This window comes from Sturnus vulgaris, chromosome 2 (assembly GCF_052056855.1).
Source record: "Sturnus vulgaris isolate bStuVul1 chromosome 2, bStuVul1.hap1, whole genome shotgun sequence".
Taxonomy (NCBI): Eukaryota; Metazoa; Chordata; class Aves; order Passeriformes; family Sturnidae; genus Sturnus; species Sturnus vulgaris.
In genome coordinates this window covers 57,176,522-57,197,491 of record NC_142244.1, presented here as the reverse complement: position 1 = coordinate 57,197,491, position 20,970 = coordinate 57,176,522, and the positions used below count along the sequence as shown (strand labels likewise).

Below are 20,970 nucleotides of genomic sequence, written 5' to 3'. Positions count from 1 at the left end.
AAAAAAAAAATCAGTATTAACGCCCCATCTTTCCTCTGGAAATTAAAATCTAGTGGACGACGACTGCAGTCCCTGCTGCTCTTTTTCCGCAGTTGTGGCCGTGGTGTGAGGCGACGGGCGCAGCCTCCTAAAGGACGTGTTGTACGTACGTACATGCATGTAAAGAATAATTCATGTATATATGCATATATAAAAAAAGAGGACACTGATTATTATGGGCAGGTGGTACGTATGGCATCAAGGAACTTCACACGTGACAAGGGACTGCTTCATGGAAATTTACTGCTCAGTTATTCCTGGCGCCAAGTAACAAGAACCCCGTCTATTTTATTTCCTTTTCTTTTTTTTCCCCCTCCACCTTTCTCTTTTGTAATTCTTGGAAAACTCAGACGTGGCTCACTGAAATGAAAGGTTCACACAGCCAGGCCAGCCAAGTGCACCTGTGAGTTGCTCTTTCTCCTTATTTTGCAGACCAGTCCATCTCTGAGCCTTAACCCTGAGTGTTTGAAGAAGTACTCTTTGCTTCTAGAGTACTTCTCCATGTGTTCAAAACCTTTCCTAATTTACTCCGTTGAATTCAACTGCAAGGACTGCTACAGTGTGCTATCATTGCACTTACCATTTTGTTGTGCAAAACAACAGTTTGGGGCCAGCTCTGCGTCCCTTTCACAGAGGCAGAATACACGTAATTATAAAAGCTGTAACATGACTTGTGGTCTCTGAGTTGTACAAGCATTTCTATGTCTGCCTCTGCATTCCTACAGCACATACAGCATCCAGAGCAGGACCCACAAACTGGGCTCCAACAAACACAGTAAATATTGATAACATGACTATAGAAGCCTCCCTGTGCCCACTTCACATTTTAATTTATCTACAGAAAAATATTAAAATAATGTTGTGCCATGAACTGCTGATGTAGAATGTTTGCAGACAGCAGGTAATTTGATTACTTGCATCTGAAGGCTTATTTGTCTCCAAATCAGTTTGGGATGAAACTGTTGTTTCTCATTATTTCAGTTGGTGTATTATTTTGTGGTATTTCACCTAGAAGGCTCCCTTAACATTTTATTACAGTATGAAGTATGATGTAAGTAATGTAACCCATGTGGTATTATGTTATCTGTCTTATGGGGGCCAGGGGCTTAATACAGATGTTCAGAAATCCTTGTTAAAATAAACTTTCATATCCACAAATATCATACTGGTCTGGATGGGCTGTATCAGTCACACTTACCCCCTTTTACTTGAAACATGAGGTGAAGTGCTGTCTTTCTCAAAATTGTGCCTAAAACCAATCTGATTTTAAGAGCAGCTTTTAAATGTGCTTCCTTTTTTTTTTATTGGACTTACTGTTATAGCCCATAAACATTTGGGGTCAAGAGCTCACTTCCTTAAAATATGCCAAATGGCATTAGTCTTGAACTCCCAAGAAGTAAATATTAGGTGGAAACTGATGTTTATTTATTTCATATGGAGGGCATCGGGATTCTTATTGGTAGCTTGTTGTTCACAAATTTAGTCTCATTTAAGTCACTGTGGGATTTTTATTGCCTGTGGGTTTGTTACTGTAAATGCTAAAAGATAAATGTTAATATAGTTTTAAAAAGAAAAAAAAAAAACAAACAAAAAACATGTAGATAGAGACTTATGCTCTAAATGACTCCCTATCCCATGTTTTTCTCTGCCCCACTACATCCTCGTCCTTTCTTCTCCAAAATGAGCACGGGGAATACAAATACATCTCACCACACGAAGTCAGCATTGCCAAATCTGTGGGACTCAAGGGGCTGAAGCTTTGGGGAGCAGTGTCTGGCTGTGCCTCGCTGCCAGTTTCCTGCTCCACTTCTCTGTTAACTGGAGAGGCTGGTTTTACAGGCCAGCAGACTGCAGCCCTCGTGTGGCAAAGCACACGCCGCAGCTTGGAAAAGTTGCCGGTGCTGCTTTGGAGCACGTTGATTCCAGCTCCCGTGTGCTTGGCAGGCAGGGAGCCTCGGGGACCAACTCCTCCTTGCACCCATCCGGTGTCCCTGCAGATGCAGAGCCCAGCTTCTGAGCACCCTGGCAGCAGCTGGCGCAGGTTGGTGTCACGGTGAGCAGGAACGGCAGCAGAGATGTTTGTGTGCCCTGAGTGAAGGCTCTGGCACCGGACACAGTCAAGCAGAACATTCACTGGTGTGGTGGAAGTAAGGCAAAAGTCAGCTGGTAAGAAATGTGGCTTACTCTATGCCTTTCTTTAAGGATGAGGTGAACAACTGCAGCAGGATAGCACTGTATTTGTAAATGTGCTTGTCGGCCTGTTTATAGAGTGTGTGAATGCCAAAAACTTTACAGTGTACAAAGAACTGCCCCAAAGAAAAAAAGATCTTGCCTTCAATATTTAAAAGCATAATTGTTCTTGGTAATCAAGGGTTAATTCAGCTTCTGCCTTACTTGAATGTTCATTTCTCTCACTTGGGGAGGCCAAGTATTTTGGACCCTCCCACACTGGATGCAAAATTATGCTTAGCATGCCTAGACATGTTTGCTGCTTGGAGCATTTTAACTTTATTTCTTTGAACAGTAGCAGCAGAGACATTTTGTCTGGGAACCATGCTAGTAGAACTCAACCACTCCCATCCATTTCACAAATACAGATTTATTTGGAGGACCTGCAGAAGGAAAATGATGGTTATTGACTTGTTTCATTCTCTGGCTTAGAGCTTCTTTCACAAAATACAACTGTCTCCCATTAGTCCTGCAAAGTACATCTACTGGCTTCAGACATGTATGTTTCAGAAAGGTTCCTTGATATGCCAAATTTGCAGGAGAGGGCAGCTCTCTCCTGTTGTGGCAGCACACATTACAACAATGTAATAGATGAGTAATCCATTCTCAGAAAAAGAATTCCTCTTTGTCCTGCAAATCAAAACCAATCGGACTTGCTTCTCCACTGCCACATGCTTTGTGGAGGCATTTACACCTGTGAAAACCAATGAAAAAAAGTAGTTATTATGTATGTTGGAATGGATTTAGTAATGTCTCTATGCAGCTTGCACAAAAGTAAATGATGCTGCAGGACTGGAAAATCAAGGTTTGTTTATTGAAAGCAGTCCTTCCACTCCCAGGGTCAGGCCTGTGGTTTGGAAGATGATACAGACAAGGTCTCAGATGAAAAACAGGTTGTGCTTGTACTTTCGAAATCTTCAGCATAATGTAGTTCTTGTGAGGACTTATATTCTGTAGGAAGTCGTCTGTTTTACACAGTTATTCTGGCACTTGCCAAATCATAGAAGAAATTACATATGGAAATTAATTTTGTTCATTGTTGTTCTCTTTGCTTTGGAGTCACTTCTCCTCTCCTCTTTATGCAATACAAGCAAAACCCACTGGAGCAGAACTTTGATCTATAGACAATCCCAAACCTCATTAAAACTGACAGGCACAGTGGCCATGCTTTGTTCAGGAAGGAGCAATTAAGTTCTTTTATGGCATAAGATAGCTAAAACCGAGAAACTGCTGCCCATGGTGCAGGGTGCATGGCCAAGTGCTAAGATGAGCTAACTTGTATGAACAAGCACTAATTTGAGGAAAGTCAGGGAGACTTTTCTAGGGACTGCTTGTGAGCGCAGCAGCAAGAGCACAGATTGGTTGCAGCTGTGTTTGCCTGTGTGCATGTCCGGGACCGGAAACACCACGCAAGAGCCAGCAGACAGTGGGAGAAGCAGTGGTGTACGGCCCTGAGAAAAAGCCAAGGGACAGCTTCTTCTGGGCAAGCATCCTGGCTGGAGCAGCAAACTTGGACTGCTGTTCAGTTCTCCCTCCCATTTGCTTCCTCTGCGTGCAAGGAAATGGGACGTGGCTGTACATTCTTTGTAAATAAATAGGATTTCGCTAAGGAGCTGACTGAATTCATCATCGATTCCCCCCCATGTCCCACCGCAGAAAAGTCTGGCAAAGTGTTGAATATTAGTTAGCTCTATGGGTCAAAGTTCTGTATGCAAAACTACAGAGCTTTTCAGTATTGCTAAAGAGAACCTGCAGATACCAAGGCAGTTTCTGAAATTCAGACCTCAAAACAGGAGTTGATAATTTCAATCGCAGATGATCCTTCATGGATTTTTAATGCCTGGTATTTCTACAGTCCATATTAAAAGTAGCTTTTATGGAACAATAACAAGAAACGGGTTTCTCTGATCCCTTGTTTCGAGTGTTTAATATAGTCCAGATGTATCTGTTGAAAAGAAATGTAGTCAGATACAATATAGTTGTGAAACATCTATACATCAGTAAGGTGTTTGATACCTGGAGCTGTTTTGAATTTATTTATTTATTTGTGTTACCTTACGGTGTCTTCTTATCAAGCTGCTCTAAGCTCTTACAGATTTTTGTCCGTATTTCGGTCCCCACAGTGACAACATTATCCACCCCAGTACAGCTGAATAAAGCAGAGTCCTTCAAGAAGTCTCTGTCCTGAAGCTGGAGTGTACTCTGTGTGTGCTCTGACACCTCTGTAACGGGACGGGAAGCCTTAGCCTTAGTGGGAAGGCAGGTTTGCAGCCAAGGATAAGACTGTAAAATGCCCTCAACTCACCTCTTTTCCTTGGAGCTTCGCCCCAGGAGACAATTACAATCCAACAGGTCTTTGGTTCAGAGGTGCTTTACTGATGTGGAATACAAATTTGGGAGGAAAAAAAATGCTGCTTTTAACTCCAGCTATATTTATCAATCAGTTCTTCTCCAGCAAAGCACAGCGGGTGCCTGGAGCCTGGAATGAGCAGCTGGTGTGGCCGAGGGCAAGGCTGTGTTACTTTTGGCAGCAGTGCTGGCAATAGCTGGCTGGAAGCATTTGTGAAATTATGGCCTGTGGGGGCACTTCTGGTTTATGCTGACGTGTGTGCAGGCTGCCACTGAAACAGGCCCTCTCACTGGCTCATCCTGGCACTGGTGTTTGTTCGGCTGCAGGATCAGCTGGCTGCCAAAATTGATCCTGCTGGAAACTTTTTTTTTTTTTTTTGTAAACTGGATTAGCTTTCAGCTCTGTTGGCAAGCTGATCTGGCTTAACGTGTGGCTGCATGAAGTGTTGAGCCAGCAGAGAGGAGGCATCAGGAAAGCATGACTAAGGAAAGGGGAAAGGATGGAATGATGACTTTTGCCAGTAGCACAGTCTCGTCTTGGCTTAACCCCCTGAGAATCTGACTGTCAGGGTAGAGTTACCTGTTACAGCTTGAGTCACATTAATGGCTTGCTTCCACTGAATGAGAAAAATCTTGTTCCTCTTTTCCTCGCTCTTCTGATATTAGACCTGGTGATTGTCTAATCTTGCATTGAACTGATTTAACTTGTTGAATCAGCACAAAACTCACCTCGACAAAGAAAAGGGAATAGTGTTCTGCTGGCTGAGTGGGTGGAATCAGCTTGGAAAAGCATCTGCAGAGGCTGGCAGAGCTGGGATGGGCAAGGGGAGTAGTAGCTGTCAGCTCTGAGGTTGCTGACTGAACCACAATACAGAGCTTCAATTTCAGAAACAGTGCTCCAGTCTCCGGGCATAGTGCTTATTGGAAGAGCCATGATCTGGGTTCTCTCTGTAGTTTAAAGATGACAGTAGACAATTGCCCTTTCTCTTAAAACAAATATGGTGCTTGTCTTGAAATTCTGGAAATTGCTACTATCGTATAATTCCTTCCAAATTTCTACCCCTGTGTTTTCAACCCTCCCATAAATAAGTGGCATTTATTCTTACACCTCCTTTCAAGCTGGACCTCTCCTTTAAGCCTAGATTTCCCTTGGCTTTGTTCATCTATGACTCTACAGATCTACAAATGTTCTTTTACATCAGACAGAGCTTTTTTCTGAAGTTTCCACAACTAGCCTTTGATGCTGCCTTGGGAAGACACTGTGCTCTCGGATGCAGGAATGCAAGCTCATAAACAAACTGCTACTGAAAGTGCTGTTACTGAACCAGAGTTAAAAAGTATAGAAAGATGGACTTGTATGTGTGCAGAACGGTTGTGTGCGACTCTATCAGTCAGATAAGAAGTAGAAGAGTGTCCAAATTCTGTTTGATCATGGTCAGGACAGCTGTGGGACACTTAAGTAGGGTGCTGGCTGGGCAGTGTTTCTATCCACCAAGCACAGAAATCGTGCTGTGTGTTTGCCCAGAAGTTTAAACTTTCCTCTTTGACAGAAGAAATCAAAGGCAAGGAGGGACAAGTGGACCTAATAAAGAGGCATTATCCCAGGTGGGCAGGCAACCACTCTTCCACCCATTCAGCTCCTTCTTCATTTATAAGGAGACAGAGTTGGACCAGCCTGAAGAATTAATAGAGAATAAAACATACAATAAAAATATATCAAGGAAAAATGTTATGAGAAATCTAAAGTGCCATGTTGTTGTTAATCTTTAACCATAAAATTACAGAGAAGATCAATAGGACCCAGAAATGCTTGTTATAAAGGTGACTGTTGGGAAAGTGTAGACAAGGAGTACTCAGTAAATGTAAATGCACAAGCATTGGGGTATCACTTGAAAGCAGTTTAGGTGGCTGAGGGAAACTACCTGGAATTACTTGTTTTTAGTAAACAGCAAACAAGATGCTGGACAATTAAGAAGAAACAAGCAGGATGTTGAAATACATCCAAAGGTCTCAGTTGCTTTTGTGCAGCAACTCTACCTCCTGGGGCTATTCTCCAGTGGATAGTGGAAGAATTGCCTCAGTGTGTAGGAACTCTGAAAGGGATTTTCAAAAATGCTTGTCCTTGGTCAGACTGTTCCCATTGAGTTCAGCTGAGCAGGCAGGCCAGCTTGGGTGGGGCAGCAAGGAGAGAAAGTGAGGAGTAACTGACTGCAGTAAATCGGGGAAGCATAACCTTGGCATGTTATTGAATGACTTTTAAGATCCAGATTCCTGAATAATACTAAGAAATATGTCAGATGCGTGAGGACGCTTCATTTTTTAGAAATACAGTCTGATTTGTGAGGTTCCTTGTGTAGGTAGTCCTGGAGGTGTAGAGTCTCCCCTGTGCTGGTGAATGATGTGACTGCAGTGGGTGCAGAGTAGGGGAGTGAAGGGATGCAGGAGGCAGAGTATGTACATTTGTGAAGGACTTGTGATGTAGTATTTCACAAAGTCTGACTTGAAAAAAAAGCTCAGTTTGATGTGAGACCTGTTCTATTGACTGAGAACTAACAACTGCAAAATATAAATGTCTTCTGACGTCTCAGCACTTCCAGACTCAGTTTTATAGACCTGTAACTAGAATGTTCTTTCAAGTGGACATGGGATCTGTTCTGCTCCATCTCCCTGGGACTAGTCAGTGTTATTGTGGAAAACTTGCACGTTTTACAGGCCACGTTAACTCGCTAAGAGACTCACCAGCTGGAAATAGTATAACTAGTGTGTTCAAGCAAATAAGAATGAGTCGCTATTCTTTTATGAAGCACACAAGGCTGTCTGTCTCAAATTATGTTATTTTTCCTCGTAAGTGCTTTCGGAAGGTGGCAGATGCCCAGCAGGATTGCCACCCAGCAGCGCCCCTCCTTAGGCTGTTCAACGTGCGCCTGTAAGCTGCAGGCTCAAGTGTAATTTAACAGAGTTAACAAACAACAGAAACCCGCATATATCTCGGCGGAGGCACAGTCTGCAGCCTCGGCCGCCGCCTTAGGCCAGCAGCATCCACCGCCCGCCCTCTCTCCCGGCAGCTCCGGAGGCTTTCCTGGCCGCTCACAGGCAAGCGGAGGAAGGGAAGAGCCGCAGCAGCTCCTGCCCTGGGGCTGGATCGGGGGCCGCGGGCCAAGGTGGGTGGGACGGCGGGGCAGCAGCTCCCTGTCGATCGGGCCGGGGCCGGGGCCGGGGCCGGGTGGCGGGCCCGGAAGGCGGGCGGCGGCCGGGGCGGGAGCGGAGCCGAGCGGAGCCGTGCGAGTGACAGAGGCGGCGGGTCCTCCCCGCGGCCCCGGCCTGCCATGGTGAGTGGCGGGGCCCGGGGGCGGCAGGACGGGCGGGCGCGGCCGGGCGAGCGCAGGCCGCGGCTTTGTGAGAGGCGGCGGCAGCGCCGGCCCAGGGGACGCCGCGGCCGGAGGTGCCTGTTCCGCTGTCAGCTGCCATCCGCCGTGAGCCCCGCTGTGCTTCGCGGGGCCCGGGCGGACCAGCGGGGCCTCCCTGCCACGGGCTGCGGTGCCCCGCGGAGCGCCGTGACCCCCGCGGAGGCCAGGGCCGGCGGCTGGCTGTAGTGCCATCGCTTAGGGGCGATTCCCCGGTGGAATTGGAGAGGGGGATTGTAACCAGGAGCGGCCAGGGAACCTCTGCCAGGTCAAGGGACAATGGCTGTGAGCGCGGGGGCCAGCGTTGGGGCAGCCCCTGCGCTCGACAGACCCTGGGGCTGGGGGTGAAATGGTGCTCGTGGGGCTGCGAATGCACTGAGCACAAATTGCTTATTTCTACAGGCCTTCCTGCCTTTCTAGAGTCTGAACGGGTTGGATCTGCCTGGTGCTCCTGGAAAAACTTCTGGCCATGAAATACCAGGATTAAAGCATGGGCAATTTACCCAGGTCTTTTTTGGTTGTCTGGATAGCAGCCTTTCAGGAGCTGAAAGGGGCCTACAGGGAAGCCAGAGAGGGACTTTTCATCAGGAACTATAATGACAGGACAAGGAGTAATGGGTACAAACTGAAAGAGGAGAGGTTTTGTTTCGTTATTGGGAAGAAATTCTTTACTGTGAGGGTGGCGAGGTTGCCGAGGGAGACTGTGGATGCCTGAATCCTGGTAGTGTTCAAGGCAGGTTAGGTTAGGCCTTGGGTAACCTGGTCTAGTGGTTGGAGTCCTTACCCATGGCAGGGGGAGTTGGGACAAGATAATCTTCAAAGTCCTTTTCAACCCCTTAACATTCTATGATCCTATATTACCTATGCTCATGGAGGTCAGTTGTTCCAAATTAAAATGTATACAATGGCCTTCCATTAGGTAAGAGTTTCTCTCAGTGGGATGAGCAGGGTTAAGATCATTGCTGCTGGAAGGAGGGTCTTCCATCTCACTTCCCCTCTGTGTGGGACTCGTTTTAGGGTGGATTCAACACACCAGTCTGACAGAAGGCTGGTGAAATTGCTCATAGGGGGTCCTGACACATACTTGCCAAGAAAGGGTGATGAGATCTCTCCTGACTATCTCAACTACTTGTAGAAATGTACCTTGAACTTGGTCAAGTCTCATTAAGAATAATTACACGTCATTGCAGGAAACTTGCACTTCAGGAGTTACCTTTTTGTTTTGTTTGAAGCCTGGTGAAATTCTAATTTTGCTTTCAGCATGCTGCTGGCTGATAAACCCAACTTCTGTGCTGAGAAGCATGCTAAATGAATTTATTTCTGGAGTGTGGGAAAAAGCTACTGTGGTTCTTTTTGCTTTTATGGTTTGATGTTGTTTGCCGTTCTTCTTCCTAATGATAAAATTATGCAAGTTGCTATTGCTGATGGGTGACATATGTTGGGTTTGTACCCAGAGATGCTTTTGCTCTGTGTGCTACAAGTAGTTCCAGAGCCACCCAAACGTGGGTCAGAAGTAACACAGAGAAATTCCCAGTGGAAAAGTTGAAATGTCGCTGTAGCTCATCATTCAAATACCAGGTTGCTAAAGAGTGTTTCAATCCACAAATGATTTACTGTCTGAAATAAATATCCTAAAGAAGACAGAAGTTAATCTGTCCAACCAGTCATACAAGTCTTCAGTATTTTTGGTTTGGCATTTCTGGTGTTGTAAGAGGGGGAGGGAGGAAGTTTGTAGACCTGCCCATTAATTTTTTTAAAAATCCAATGTTTTAAATGATGTTGTACAAAGGTTTTGAAATTCAGTTATATTTATAAAGCGTAATTATGTAATTCCGTAAGTGGGGTTGGAATGCAACAGGACAGTTTTAGTTGGATCATGAAGCCTTTTTGTGTATGTTTTTTGTATTTTTAAGAGTGTGAAAATCTTCAATGTTTGTCCTGCAATTTTGATGGAAAGTGTTATAGTAAGCATTTTCTGCATTGGCTTGCAGTTCTTGCTGTCAGGCATGCAAAGCTGTTTTTCCAGCTCCCTAACTGGGAAGTAAAATCCTCCCTGGTAAAGGAGATGGACCAGAGCAAATATTTTCTGCTCTGTGCATTTCCATTTACTAAGAGATGGAAAACTGTCATTTTAGTTTTGTACTTATTATCCTCTTGACACATGAGCAAAACTGATCTTTGTGCTGCTACAGTGGCTAAAAGCTATGAGTACAAGTTGGAAAGAGAGAGCTGCTCACAAAGAGGAAGACTCGAGTGGAGGGATGAAATTATCATCTTCCTGTCATCCCATTATTTTTAGCACTAGGAAAAAGACGGAAGAGAAACGTTGCTTTGAGAGCATGAAAGGTGCTTCAAAACTACATTCTCCTTGCAGAAAATGAGGTATCTGAATGGGATCTGTGGGCGTATGGGAAACCCATTAGTTAGAGTTATTAGGCCTTTTCTCTGGGACTTTGTCCCCAGTTGTAGTAGTGGCTTCTTCTGCCTCCTGACTTTAGTTCTGAGTAAAAAAAGCTGGCAACTTTTCCAAAGTCTCTTTTTTCCAACAGGCACAGAGAATGTGGAGGAGCATAAGCACATAAGCATGCTTGTCTCAAACATTCTGCTGTGACAGGAAAGTTGGGATTGGAAGGGCGGGTCCTGCTGGGGCAGGGCAGCGCTTTTGTGAGCCAGCTTCCCTTTCACTGCTGGGCTTGTAAGTCAGCCTGGAGGCTCGCATTTAGTGTGACTGTGGAAAGAGAAGGGTCAAGCCCCGGGCACCTCACTGAAGGGGGCTACCAGCCCACCACAGGCCCCAGCCCCCACTCATTTCCTGAAGGGCTCTAAGGGCAGCAAAAGCAGCAGCAAAGGGCGCAAAAAATGAGGGGAACTAAAAGGGAGTGGGTCAGGCCGGGGCTTTTGTTGATCCCAGATCTCGACTGTACACAGTGGCAGGACCATTTGGCATCTAAGGACTGGTGGTCTTTTTCCTTCACTTTCTCTATTTTCCATCGTTGCTCTCTTCTCTCTTGTTCTATCCCAGCAAGGGCGGCAATTGGATCTTACCCCTTGCTCTGTGCCGAAGTTTGCTGGGAGAGTTGGGAGCTTGGTAAAGTTCTTTGTAAAAGTTAAGAGCTTGCTAGCCAACACTTCAGCAAATAAATAGTGGGATAGCTGTCAGAGTTAAGGTGGCTAATTTCTACTGAATTTCCAGGTTGTGACAACCCCTCCACTTGAGAAGCATGGGAGGTTTGCTTACACTTCCCAAGAATGGCTTTTACTGTGAAGTCTCACTGGGTCTATTGGCCCTTTTGTGAAGGAAAGTCAGGACTGACCTCACCTTTCTTCCTGATAGTGAACTTTTCTTTCCTTGGATCAGTGGTATTGATTTTATTGCTCTTCTTGTCCTGTGCAGCGTGGATCTTCCCTTGCAGCTCTCTTCTTGGCTCCCACGTTTTCCATTTCATATTTCTTTGAGGAGACAAAAACCTTAGAAATTACATTAATTAGAAGCTCATTCACATGCCTTGATGCCACAGCAGTACTTTGATGCACTTTCTTGTGATGTCTTTCAATTTATAAAAGGAATTTTATTACATATATATGGATATATGTTGTATAATTTGGAAGGAATTTATGCAAGGGAAGCGTCTTTCCAATTATAGCTCAAAACTAAGTGTATGAGAGCTTTGAATGATATAGATTGTCACCTATTTTGGTCTTTATTAGCTATTTGTTTTCTTAGAGCATGCTGTAAGTTACAAGGTGTCTGCATCTGAGAACTGGGCTTTAGTTAGAGGCAGGGGGAGGGTAGTGTGCTGGGTCCTTTCACTGAGACTTTCCAGTAGGAAGGATTACATGATAAATATTCTTCCTGTAGGTTCTCTCCACAGAAAGGAATTACTGAGGCATGAATGCTGTGAGAATGGAATTGGAAATAGAAATTGATGAATAAAAATGTTTAACAGTTTTGTTTCATGATGAATTATCAAGGATTATGGGTAGCTGTTATTTAAAGTATTTTAACTTTGTGCTGAATAGCTGAATAGTAACACATTCAGCTGGTTATTTAAAAATATTGCAGGAGGAAGAGAAAAGGTAATTCTTAAAGTGAGTGGTGACTCTCCTTTGGCCTTGCAAATAGAGCAAAAAGACACATCATGTGCTCTGTAGCAGCAGAAATACTGCAGCTGGGCTTTTTCAGTCATTTTTAGTATTGTCTACAGTACCAGTGCGTGGGGTTTGAAACTGGAAGCTTTGGATGAGTGGAGCAAGTAGAAAGTAATCAAATCTCAGCAGGATGTATTGGCTGGGTATCTTTTGTGCAAATCCTTTTTCTATGTATTGCATCAGCAAGGAAAGATATAAGTCTTGCACTGTTATTATGAGTACATGAGTTATTTTCTTTCAGAATCCTTGCTGGAATTGGCAAGCTTTCTTTTCCAGCATTTCTAGTTGAGAGTCCAAAAAAAAGGCTCTGCCTGAGCATTACACCATTCTTGTGCCTGCCATTTGCTGGCCAGATACCACAGCCAAGGGGGACTGGCAGCAAAAAACCCAGCTGAGGCTCTGTCTTAAGGATACTGGAGGAAAAAATACATCCTTTTCTCACCGAGATGTGTCTCAGATGGAGATTGACTTTTGTATGGTCTCCTTGAGGGAGAAATGAGTTTTGTAAGTTCTGTTACTGTATTTTTACTCTTTCCTAGGATATGATGGAGCTCCTAGAGGAAGATCTGACCTGTCCCATTTGCTGTAGCCTGTTTGATGATCCTCGTGTCCTGCCCTGTTCACACAATTTCTGCAGAAAGTGTCTGGAAGGAATTCTTGAGGGAAATGTGCGGAATGTGCTTTGGAGGCCATCCCCTTTCAAGTGCCCCACATGCAGGAAGGAGACTCCTGTCACTGGAGTCAACAGCTTGCAGGTCAACTATTCCCTGAAAGGTATCGTGGAGAAGTACAACAAAATTAAAGTGACTCCAAAAATGCCTGTGTGCAAAGTGCACAGTGGGCAACCCCTTAATATTTTTTGCCGGACAGACATGCAGCTGATCTGTGGGGTTTGTGCCACCCGTGGTGACCACACAAAGCATGTTTTCTGTTCCATTGAAGAAGCTTATTCCCAGGAGAAGCGGGCTTTTGAAACCTTGTTTCAGGGCTTTGAAACTTGGCGTTGTGGAGATGCCCTCTCACGGCTGGATACTTTAGAGACCAGTAAGAGAAAAGCTCTGCAGATGCTCACAAAAGATTCTGACAAAGTGAAGGAGTTCTTTGAGAAGCTGCAGCACACACTGGAGCAGAAGCGAAATGAGATTCTGTCTGACTTTGAGACCATGAAGCTTGCAGTGATGCAGGCCTATGATCCGGAAATCAATAAACTGAACACGATTCTGCAGGAGCAGCGGATGGCTTTTAACATTGCAGAGGCCTTCAAAGATGTGTCTGAACCCATTATATTTCTGCAGCAGATGCAGGAGTTCAGGGAAAAAATCAAGGTGCTCAAAGAGACCCCTTTACCTTGTTCCACAGTGGACATCAGTCCCACAATGAAGAGCTTTGATACCAGCCAGTGGAATGGAATAAAACTTGTTGATGTGGACAAACTTTCCTTGCCTCAGGAAAGCAACACTTTTAAATTCAAGATTCCCTCAGTCTTTTCACGCAGATTTATAGTGAACTCCCTTATTTTCTTGCTCATTCTTGCTGTCACCAGAATGTCCTTTGTGGAGTCGGTCATTGACAATCTCCAGTGCTGGAAATCTCAGTTCCTTACAATTAGCTTGTCCTATTTGGCAGATACCGTGGAGATAGCAGATCATGCAGTCTTTTACTGGGAACAGATGACAGATGGAGCTTCACTTTTAAGAGAAAAGTGTAAAAACTATACGTTGGTTGTACTGGATAACGTCGCACAGTTTGTGTGCAAATATAAACTGTTGTGAAGTGTCTGCTGGAATATAAGAACTAAGAGAGATCTGGGGAAGAAAACACGAAACTTCTTAAATTAATTGGTCTTTTCAGACTTCCAGTGAAAACATACAAAGATTCAAAATTATTCCAAAACATTCCTAATGTTCACATAGTTTGAGCACTGCTAAACCAGAAAATGAAATGGAGCTTTGAAAAACACTTTGTAGATTCTTCTTTCAGTGGCAATTATGGGAATATTACTCACTGTAAATCATTTTTCTTATCAAACTATAGAGCAAAACTATCTTTAATTTGATGTTGATGTAACTGTAGAATAAGATAAAAAGATTGTAGTTTAAAAAAAATTTCTAACTGGGAGATCGTTTGGAAAGAGGAAGAAGTGTTGTGATTGAGGTGAGCACTGTGCTGACAGGTTTGCTGAGGACTGCCCTTCCACTGCAAAATGCAGCATGCATTATTCACATTCTGGAACCTGCTTCTATCTGATGATGTTAGTTCTCTCTGTATGTTTTGGTTTGGTTTTGTGTTCTTATTTTTTTTGTATAACCAAATGTTGTAATTACCCTGTGCATTCAGATTACATGTCCTATTAAAAAATGCATCTTCAGGGCAAGCATAAATTCTAGAGGTAATGATAAGAACAAGCTGCAAGACGATATGTGCTTTGAAGATAGTTCATACCTTGCAGTTTACTTTTCCAATATCAAATTGTTGGGGTAGCTCAGCTGTTTTGTTAGATCCATATTTCTCTGAAGCCATACTTTCTTAAAAACTGGTTTTAACATAAAGTGCTTGGTGCAGTGAAAGGCATGCAGGGGTCTGCGACAGGAAGGCAGCCTGGGCTCTAGCCCTCCAGAAGTGCCAGGTACAACAGCTGCTCTCCTGTCCCTCTCTGCCTCTGCAGATTGCAATTCCAAAAGCCAGGAAAAATGATGGGATGATTCCTGGAAGAGATTTTGTGATGCAGCAGGTATATGGATGTTGGTGGTCTTTGAAGAACCTTGTATAGATTCTTCTGCTGTTACTGTATTTTTGAGTATCTCATTTCAGGAGCTAGTTGAATTTTCTGGTTGTATTGACATGGCCTTAGATAACAGTGATTTAAAGGGAACCTTAAGCTTGAGTTCTCTGAAGTGCCCTTCTTTCGGAGCATATGGTACTGAAATGTCTTGCCTGAAGCACATCTAACCTCTTTTTGCAGTGGTCCTGTGAACAGCAGCATACAGAATGAAAACGTTGAACTGATATTTCTAGAAATTAAACATAACGTGTGCCATACTTTGGGAATATTTGTTTTCCTCTCTCAAGGTTTCAATTCACTGTATTCTGGTAGCCCTTGCAAGCTGTTCATTTCAAAAATAAAACATTAAATCCCAAGAATCAAAGTTTCCAAGCAACCAAACCCAGCAAACAAAACTATTGTACATGATATTTACACCTTTGTTGCCTGGGAATCCCGTTGCTGCTCCACACCTCACTCCAAACACTTCCTAAATGCACACAATGGTTCTTGCAGCTGCCTTGCAGTTTAGGAAAGATCAAGTCACAGACATGTAGATCAGAGAGCTGCTATTCCTGAGTGGCTGAGGTAGCCATGAGTAGTCGGGAGTTGGTCTTTCTGAGTGTGGGAGGTGTGAGATTTGTAACCCGGGCTTCTACCTTGCAGCAGTTCCCTGAGTCCAGGCTGGCACGGATGGTGAATGATGATGACCCAGAATTTAAACTGGTGAATGGAGAGTTTTTTGTGGACAGAGATGGAGCTTTGTTTAGTTACATCATGGACTTCTTGAGGACTCTCCAGGTGTCCTTACCAACTGATTTCTCAGACTATCAGAGGCTGCAGAGAGAAGCAGAATACTATGGACTTTACCCCCTGGCCGACCTCCTGAGCCAAGAACATTTGCTGAAGCCGAGGCTGGAGATCTTGGAAGTGCGTTTTTCTCTTCAAGAAATGCAGGCCTTTTTCCGGATCTTTGGTTCCTGCAGTACCACCATTGAGGCACTAGCTGAGCAGATCACTGTATTTACAGGGCAGCAGTCAGGACAGGGCTGGAACAGCCCCTTTTCTTCTCAGAAACGACTTGTTCCACTTCCTTTGGAAAGACCCTCTCATCATGATATGGTTTTTCTGTGTGGTACTGAGTATTCTGCTGGTGACCAGGTCGTGGCCAGGTACTGTCCATAGAGTGACTTCTTAACATGTCTTTGTGACTCCCAGTTCATGAAGTGCACGCTACGTGCAAGCAAACCTCATTTTAAAGAAACTGAAAGAAATGTGTTTCCTTCTTTCTGTTCAATGTTATTTTTTTCTAGTTCTGAAACATAGAGCTTAATTTGTTACACTGATTTGTGTGTTCTTCAGCTTTCTAAAATACTGTTCTTGATGTTTGTTTATGAGCTCTCTTGGGTTTTTCTCTCTCTCTGCCATTTTTTCTGCTTTCCACTTTAGAATTTGACAGTATCACCTTCTAGACAGAATGAAAAACACAGTAAAATGAAGCAAAGGAAACAAAGTAAAGAAGTAAAGTACTGAGGGGAAGCCTAAAATCTCCACTAGCTTATGGTGAAAAGGCTTTCATATGGAAAGCAGGAAACAGAGAATGGCAAGAAGGGTTTAAAACTCCAGTGGAACTGAGACACCATTTCAGGGGCTGGAAAGCTTTTGTAGAGCTTTTTATTAGGGGGAGGGAGAAGAGACAGATTATTAACTATATGCTTCACAATGGGTTTTCTTTGAATTCAGAGCCAGGTTCTGTTTTTATTAAGGTAACTGCGTATCAGTAATCTTTGTGATACCAGTATCATATTCTAATGACTACTTAGGTTTTTTAAACTATCTTTTGCTGGATGTCTCTATTGCATGGAGACATGTTCTTACTGTATAAGAAAATGTTAGCCTAATTTGTCCTTTGTGGCTGTTAGAACATCTGGAATTCTATGGAAATTTCGCTGAAATATTTCCAAAAGTGTTATTCTATTTGAATATAAGGAACAACACAGCAGTCTTTCGATTATTTTGTAAAGAAAATAAAGTTTATATCTCTTCCAGCTTTCTTTGGCTAGGCAAGTAGAATAAAAACTACTTTGCATTTGTGGAGCAATAGATATGTTTGTGTGCCAAACCTTAACTTTGTAACATACTACTAATTTTAATGGACTAGCAATTTGTTGAGTAGGTTATGGCAACTTAAGTAGTGGGGAAAATATTTCTGATTTTTTAATTCATTTCTTCAGACTTGGTAAAAATTTCCCTCTGCAGATCAATAGAGAAGCTTATCTTGAGTAATGGAACAAGTCAAATTTGATTATGTTGCCTTGCTGAATTTCTATCATCTTCATATTTGTGGTGACATGGGACTTTTTTGCCTTTCTTGTGCTTTCCATGAATGTTTGGTGTACTTGCCTGTGAACTGTGGAACAGTTTCACCCATCAGTTTATATATTTTGTAATAGTATTTTTACCTGACTTCTGCTCCTGAGAATGTCTCGTATAGACATCTGGATAGATTCTTACACTGTACTTTATATCAAATAAAATCTTTTGAGGCCATGTGAAAATGATTTTCATATTTGTTACCACACAACCTGCTGTACAAGGTAACTTTGTAATAAATGTCACTATTTGGAGAGAGAGAGATCCTGTGTGTTGGAGAGTGATATTCTTGGGGTGAACGTGACTCTGCTGTCCATCATTTACTCCCACTTGAAAAATTGTTGCAGCATTGCCGAGCCTGCTGCTCCCTTTCCTTAAGTGAGACAAGATGGGGGTTGTCACAGATATTTCTTAAGAAATTAAGTTTTGTGGCGGGGGAGGGTGTGAAAGAGAAGTGCTTCTTCCCCAGCACATAACTGGATGAACTGAGAATTACTCTTAATGAAGGAAAGAGTCCAGTTGTCCTTAAAGGAGGAAAAAAATATCTGGAGCCTTGGTTGCTGTAAACACAGAGCAGCTGTGCTGATCTACACTGTCAAGAAGTAGTCAAGTGTGTTGTAACTGCCTTTTTTTTTTTTTTTTTTTTCTGATTTTAGGTATGTTTCCATAAAGCCTGATAATAGAAAGCTGATTAATGGTACTAATGTGCTAGGCCTGCTGCTTGACAGTTTACTCAAAGATGGATTTCGCCTCATAAGCACCAGGACAGTTGCCAGTGAAGAGAAGGTTGAATGCTACACTTTTGAAAGGATGAAGAAGGCAGCAGGCCTTGCCATCATGGTGAACCAAACTGCAGGGAGCTCCGGGGTAGCACAGGCAAGGAGAAGCCAAATACAGAAAGGGAAATAAAGGCTTTTTCTTCCATCTTTTGAATGTAGAAGAGGCATGTGTCAGCACTAGTGGCCATTTTTTGTTGTTGTTGTTGTTGTTTTGGCTTGTTTGAAACTGCAGCTATTGAGGGAAGTAATAAACATGTTTTCTTTCAAGTATTTAGGGGGAAAAATGGCTTTCTTGCCTTTTAGTGCTCCACCCTCTTTAAGTAAAAGAAGCCCACCAGATTTCAGCATTTCCAAGAGTTGTTTTTGTTTTTTCTCTGTGGATAAAAGTTACATGAGGACTCACAACGCATCAGCCATCTCTTCTAGAAAATTGTTTTTATGTTCTGTGCTAATCTGCAAATAGATTTTAAAAACATAGTAATACATGAAGAAATAACATCTTGATGCAACTGTCATCCCAACAGTTTGGAGAAGTGACTGGAGGAGGAATGCAAACCCCAATGACTGATTAGTGCTTCCACTCACTGACTCTCTTGCAGTTGGCTGAGAGCAGTGTAAGGCAAACATCCCTAGCTGTGCTGCTGTGTGGCTTTGTGAAAGCTGTCACTGAGGTTTGTGAAATAACATGTGACTGCCTCTTGCAGAACACTCCTCTGTCCTCTCCTCCCACTCTGGTGACATTAAGATGCTCTTCGGTTTGAGAATTAAATGATAAAGATATTTGTGAACAGAAGGTCAGTTAATTTTTAGTGCTTTCACCATAAAAAGGATGAAAATGTGATAAATAGCCCTTCAGATCAAAGAGTTTGTACAGTGTCAAACAAAATAGTGCAAAGGATTTTTTAGCACTTGTTAAGTACAACACAGTTGGAAGGCTTAGCAGAAGTGGCTTTAAGAGCCTTGGGAATGTTAGTCCTGTACAAAGCTTTGTAAAGATGCCAAAAGCAGCTCAGGTACTTAGAGAGGTAAGTTAATGAAGCTTTATAAGTTGAGAATCTTTTGTCCTTCCATCAAGGCAGGGAAAGAAGATAGCAATAACTTCAGGGATTCATTAGTTGCATCTCAATTTTGTTGCTGGTAAAACACCATCTTCTCAAGGCTTCAAACAGCCCAGGAGAACCACTTTGGGCTTTCTTGGCTGACCAATTAGATCTGGATTTTCATTAGTTTTAAAATGTGAACACATTACTTTATTTGCAGCACTTGATAATGGGGGTGGGACTCAGCCATATGTTTCTTGCCCTGAGTTTCAGTGAAATGGATCTTCCCAGACTGGTGGTGCCACTGTCGGACACCTCTTTTCTTTGGCTACTGCTCTGGGGCATTTTAGCTTTACCCAAGTTCAGAAGCTTAGCAGAAACAGTGAGGTCCTCTTTGCTTGTTCTAGAGCTGTTCAGGTTGAGAATATGATTATGGGACTACATCTCCTAAGATGTTTACAGGTTATGTAATGTAATAAATAGGCATGTAAGAGTGAATGCTTTCACTTCAAATGGGATTTTTTTGGTCAATAGTGTCAATATGTTCCTATTTGTCAAGAAAATATTTCTTACAATGAGAACCATCATTCACTGAACAACCTCCCCACAGATGTGGTGGAGTCTCCATTGTTAGAAGTTTTGAAGAGGATGCTAAATGATTTAATGGAGGCTCTGTTTCACATGAAAGGCTGGACCAGATGATCTTTTGAGTTCCCTTCCAGTTTGGCCTATTCCATGATTCCGTGGAGACCTTCTGTGAAGGTCTGTGCTAGAAAGCCTATCGTGGTGGGCTCTGAGGTCAGACACTGTGGGGTGATAGAGCAGACAAGCTGTGTGGGATGACTGTCCCCACAAGTTGCTCTGCTGGAGACAACACTCCTTGTTTGGAAACTATAATGTTGATTATTGGGTGAGTCATTGACTGTGGATATTGTAGGTGGAGGGACTAGCCAATAATAATGTGAAGCATGAGACAAAAAAAAAAAAAGCAACTTCTTAACACAGGGAAAGTTAAAAAAATAGACTCGAGGCTGTATTTAGAGATGATGCCCTAAATGATCACCAATAGCAATGATGTAAGCTGAGACAAGTTTCAGAACCCCTCATAGTAACAATTTCACCTGCCACAAAAGTAGGCACTTGGTTTTCCTTGCTTCAGCAGCAACTTTGAAAAACGAAGTTTGGATTCCAACCTTTTTTTTTTTTTTTTTTTTTTTTTTTAATAAAATGAAAGAAAAAACAAAATACTTCAATTTTTAAAGAGCCCTGAAGTTTTAACCTATGCCATCATCCATGTTCCATGTCTTCGGCAAAATGAATGTTTGATACAACCGTTCCAGTAACACTTTATGATGGGCTGAACACTTTCTGGTTCCCCTCATGGGTTAATTTTTATTTAGCACCAGCATCATTTTATGAATGCAATATTTGGCTCTGGAAAATATACCAGTGCAAGTTGATGTCATGTAAAGAGCCATATGTGCTTTACCTTGCCCTTGGGTAGCAGTGTGCTGTGACTCTGTGCTTCTTTTGGAAGCAAAGCACATGACCATCAACAAGCTTGGGTTCCCAGAGTTCTTCAAGCATTTATTCTTACTTAGCTCTGAACTGAGAAGTCTCACCTTCTGTTATTTTGTGTTCCTGCAGAGAACATGACTAGGCTCTTACACAATGCTTTCACTTTGTTGTTTCGTTTTGTTTTGTTTTTTAACTGGTAGTTCCTTAAATAAGTTTGACAGCATGTGTGTGAACAACTTGATAGAAATTTGTTGAAAGTGTCTGACTGATGCCAGTAAAATACCCCTGACTTTAATGGAAGATTGATTGAATAAATTAATTTAATTGAA

General features: G+C 42.9%; 2 protein-coding genes across 6 annotated transcripts; both read left to right on the top strand.

Annotated features, from left to right (window-relative positions):
- Nucleotides 1-6: 6 nt before the first annotated feature.
- On the top strand, nucleotides 7-17,566 carry TRIM13 (tripartite motif containing 13). 5 transcript variants are annotated; one of them, XM_088159652.1, is made up of 2 exons: nucleotides 7-145; nucleotides 12,710-17,566. In XM_088159652.1, the coding sequence occupies exon 2, from the start codon at nucleotides 12,713-12,715 to the stop codon at nucleotides 13,940-13,942; it is 1,230 nt and encodes a 409-aa protein (XP_088015778.1). In that variant the 5' UTR covers nucleotides 7-145; nucleotides 12,710-12,712; the 3' UTR covers nucleotides 13,943-17,566. The 5 variants fall into 5 exon arrangements, with proteins under 5 accessions (XP_088015778.1, XP_088015777.1, XP_014724326.1 ...); XM_088159651.1 differs by having other exon boundaries at nucleotides 36-141; XM_014868840.2 differs by lacking the exon at nucleotides 7-145 and adding an exon at nucleotides 7,523-7,778.
- On the top strand, nucleotides 15,526-20,970 carry KCNRG (potassium channel regulator). The gene is made up of 2 exons (XM_014868841.2): nucleotides 15,526-16,103; nucleotides 17,961-20,970. The coding sequence occupies exons 1-2, from the start codon at nucleotides 15,526-15,528 to the stop codon at nucleotides 18,211-18,213; spliced, it is 831 nt and encodes a 276-aa protein (XP_014724327.1). The 3' UTR covers nucleotides 18,214-20,970.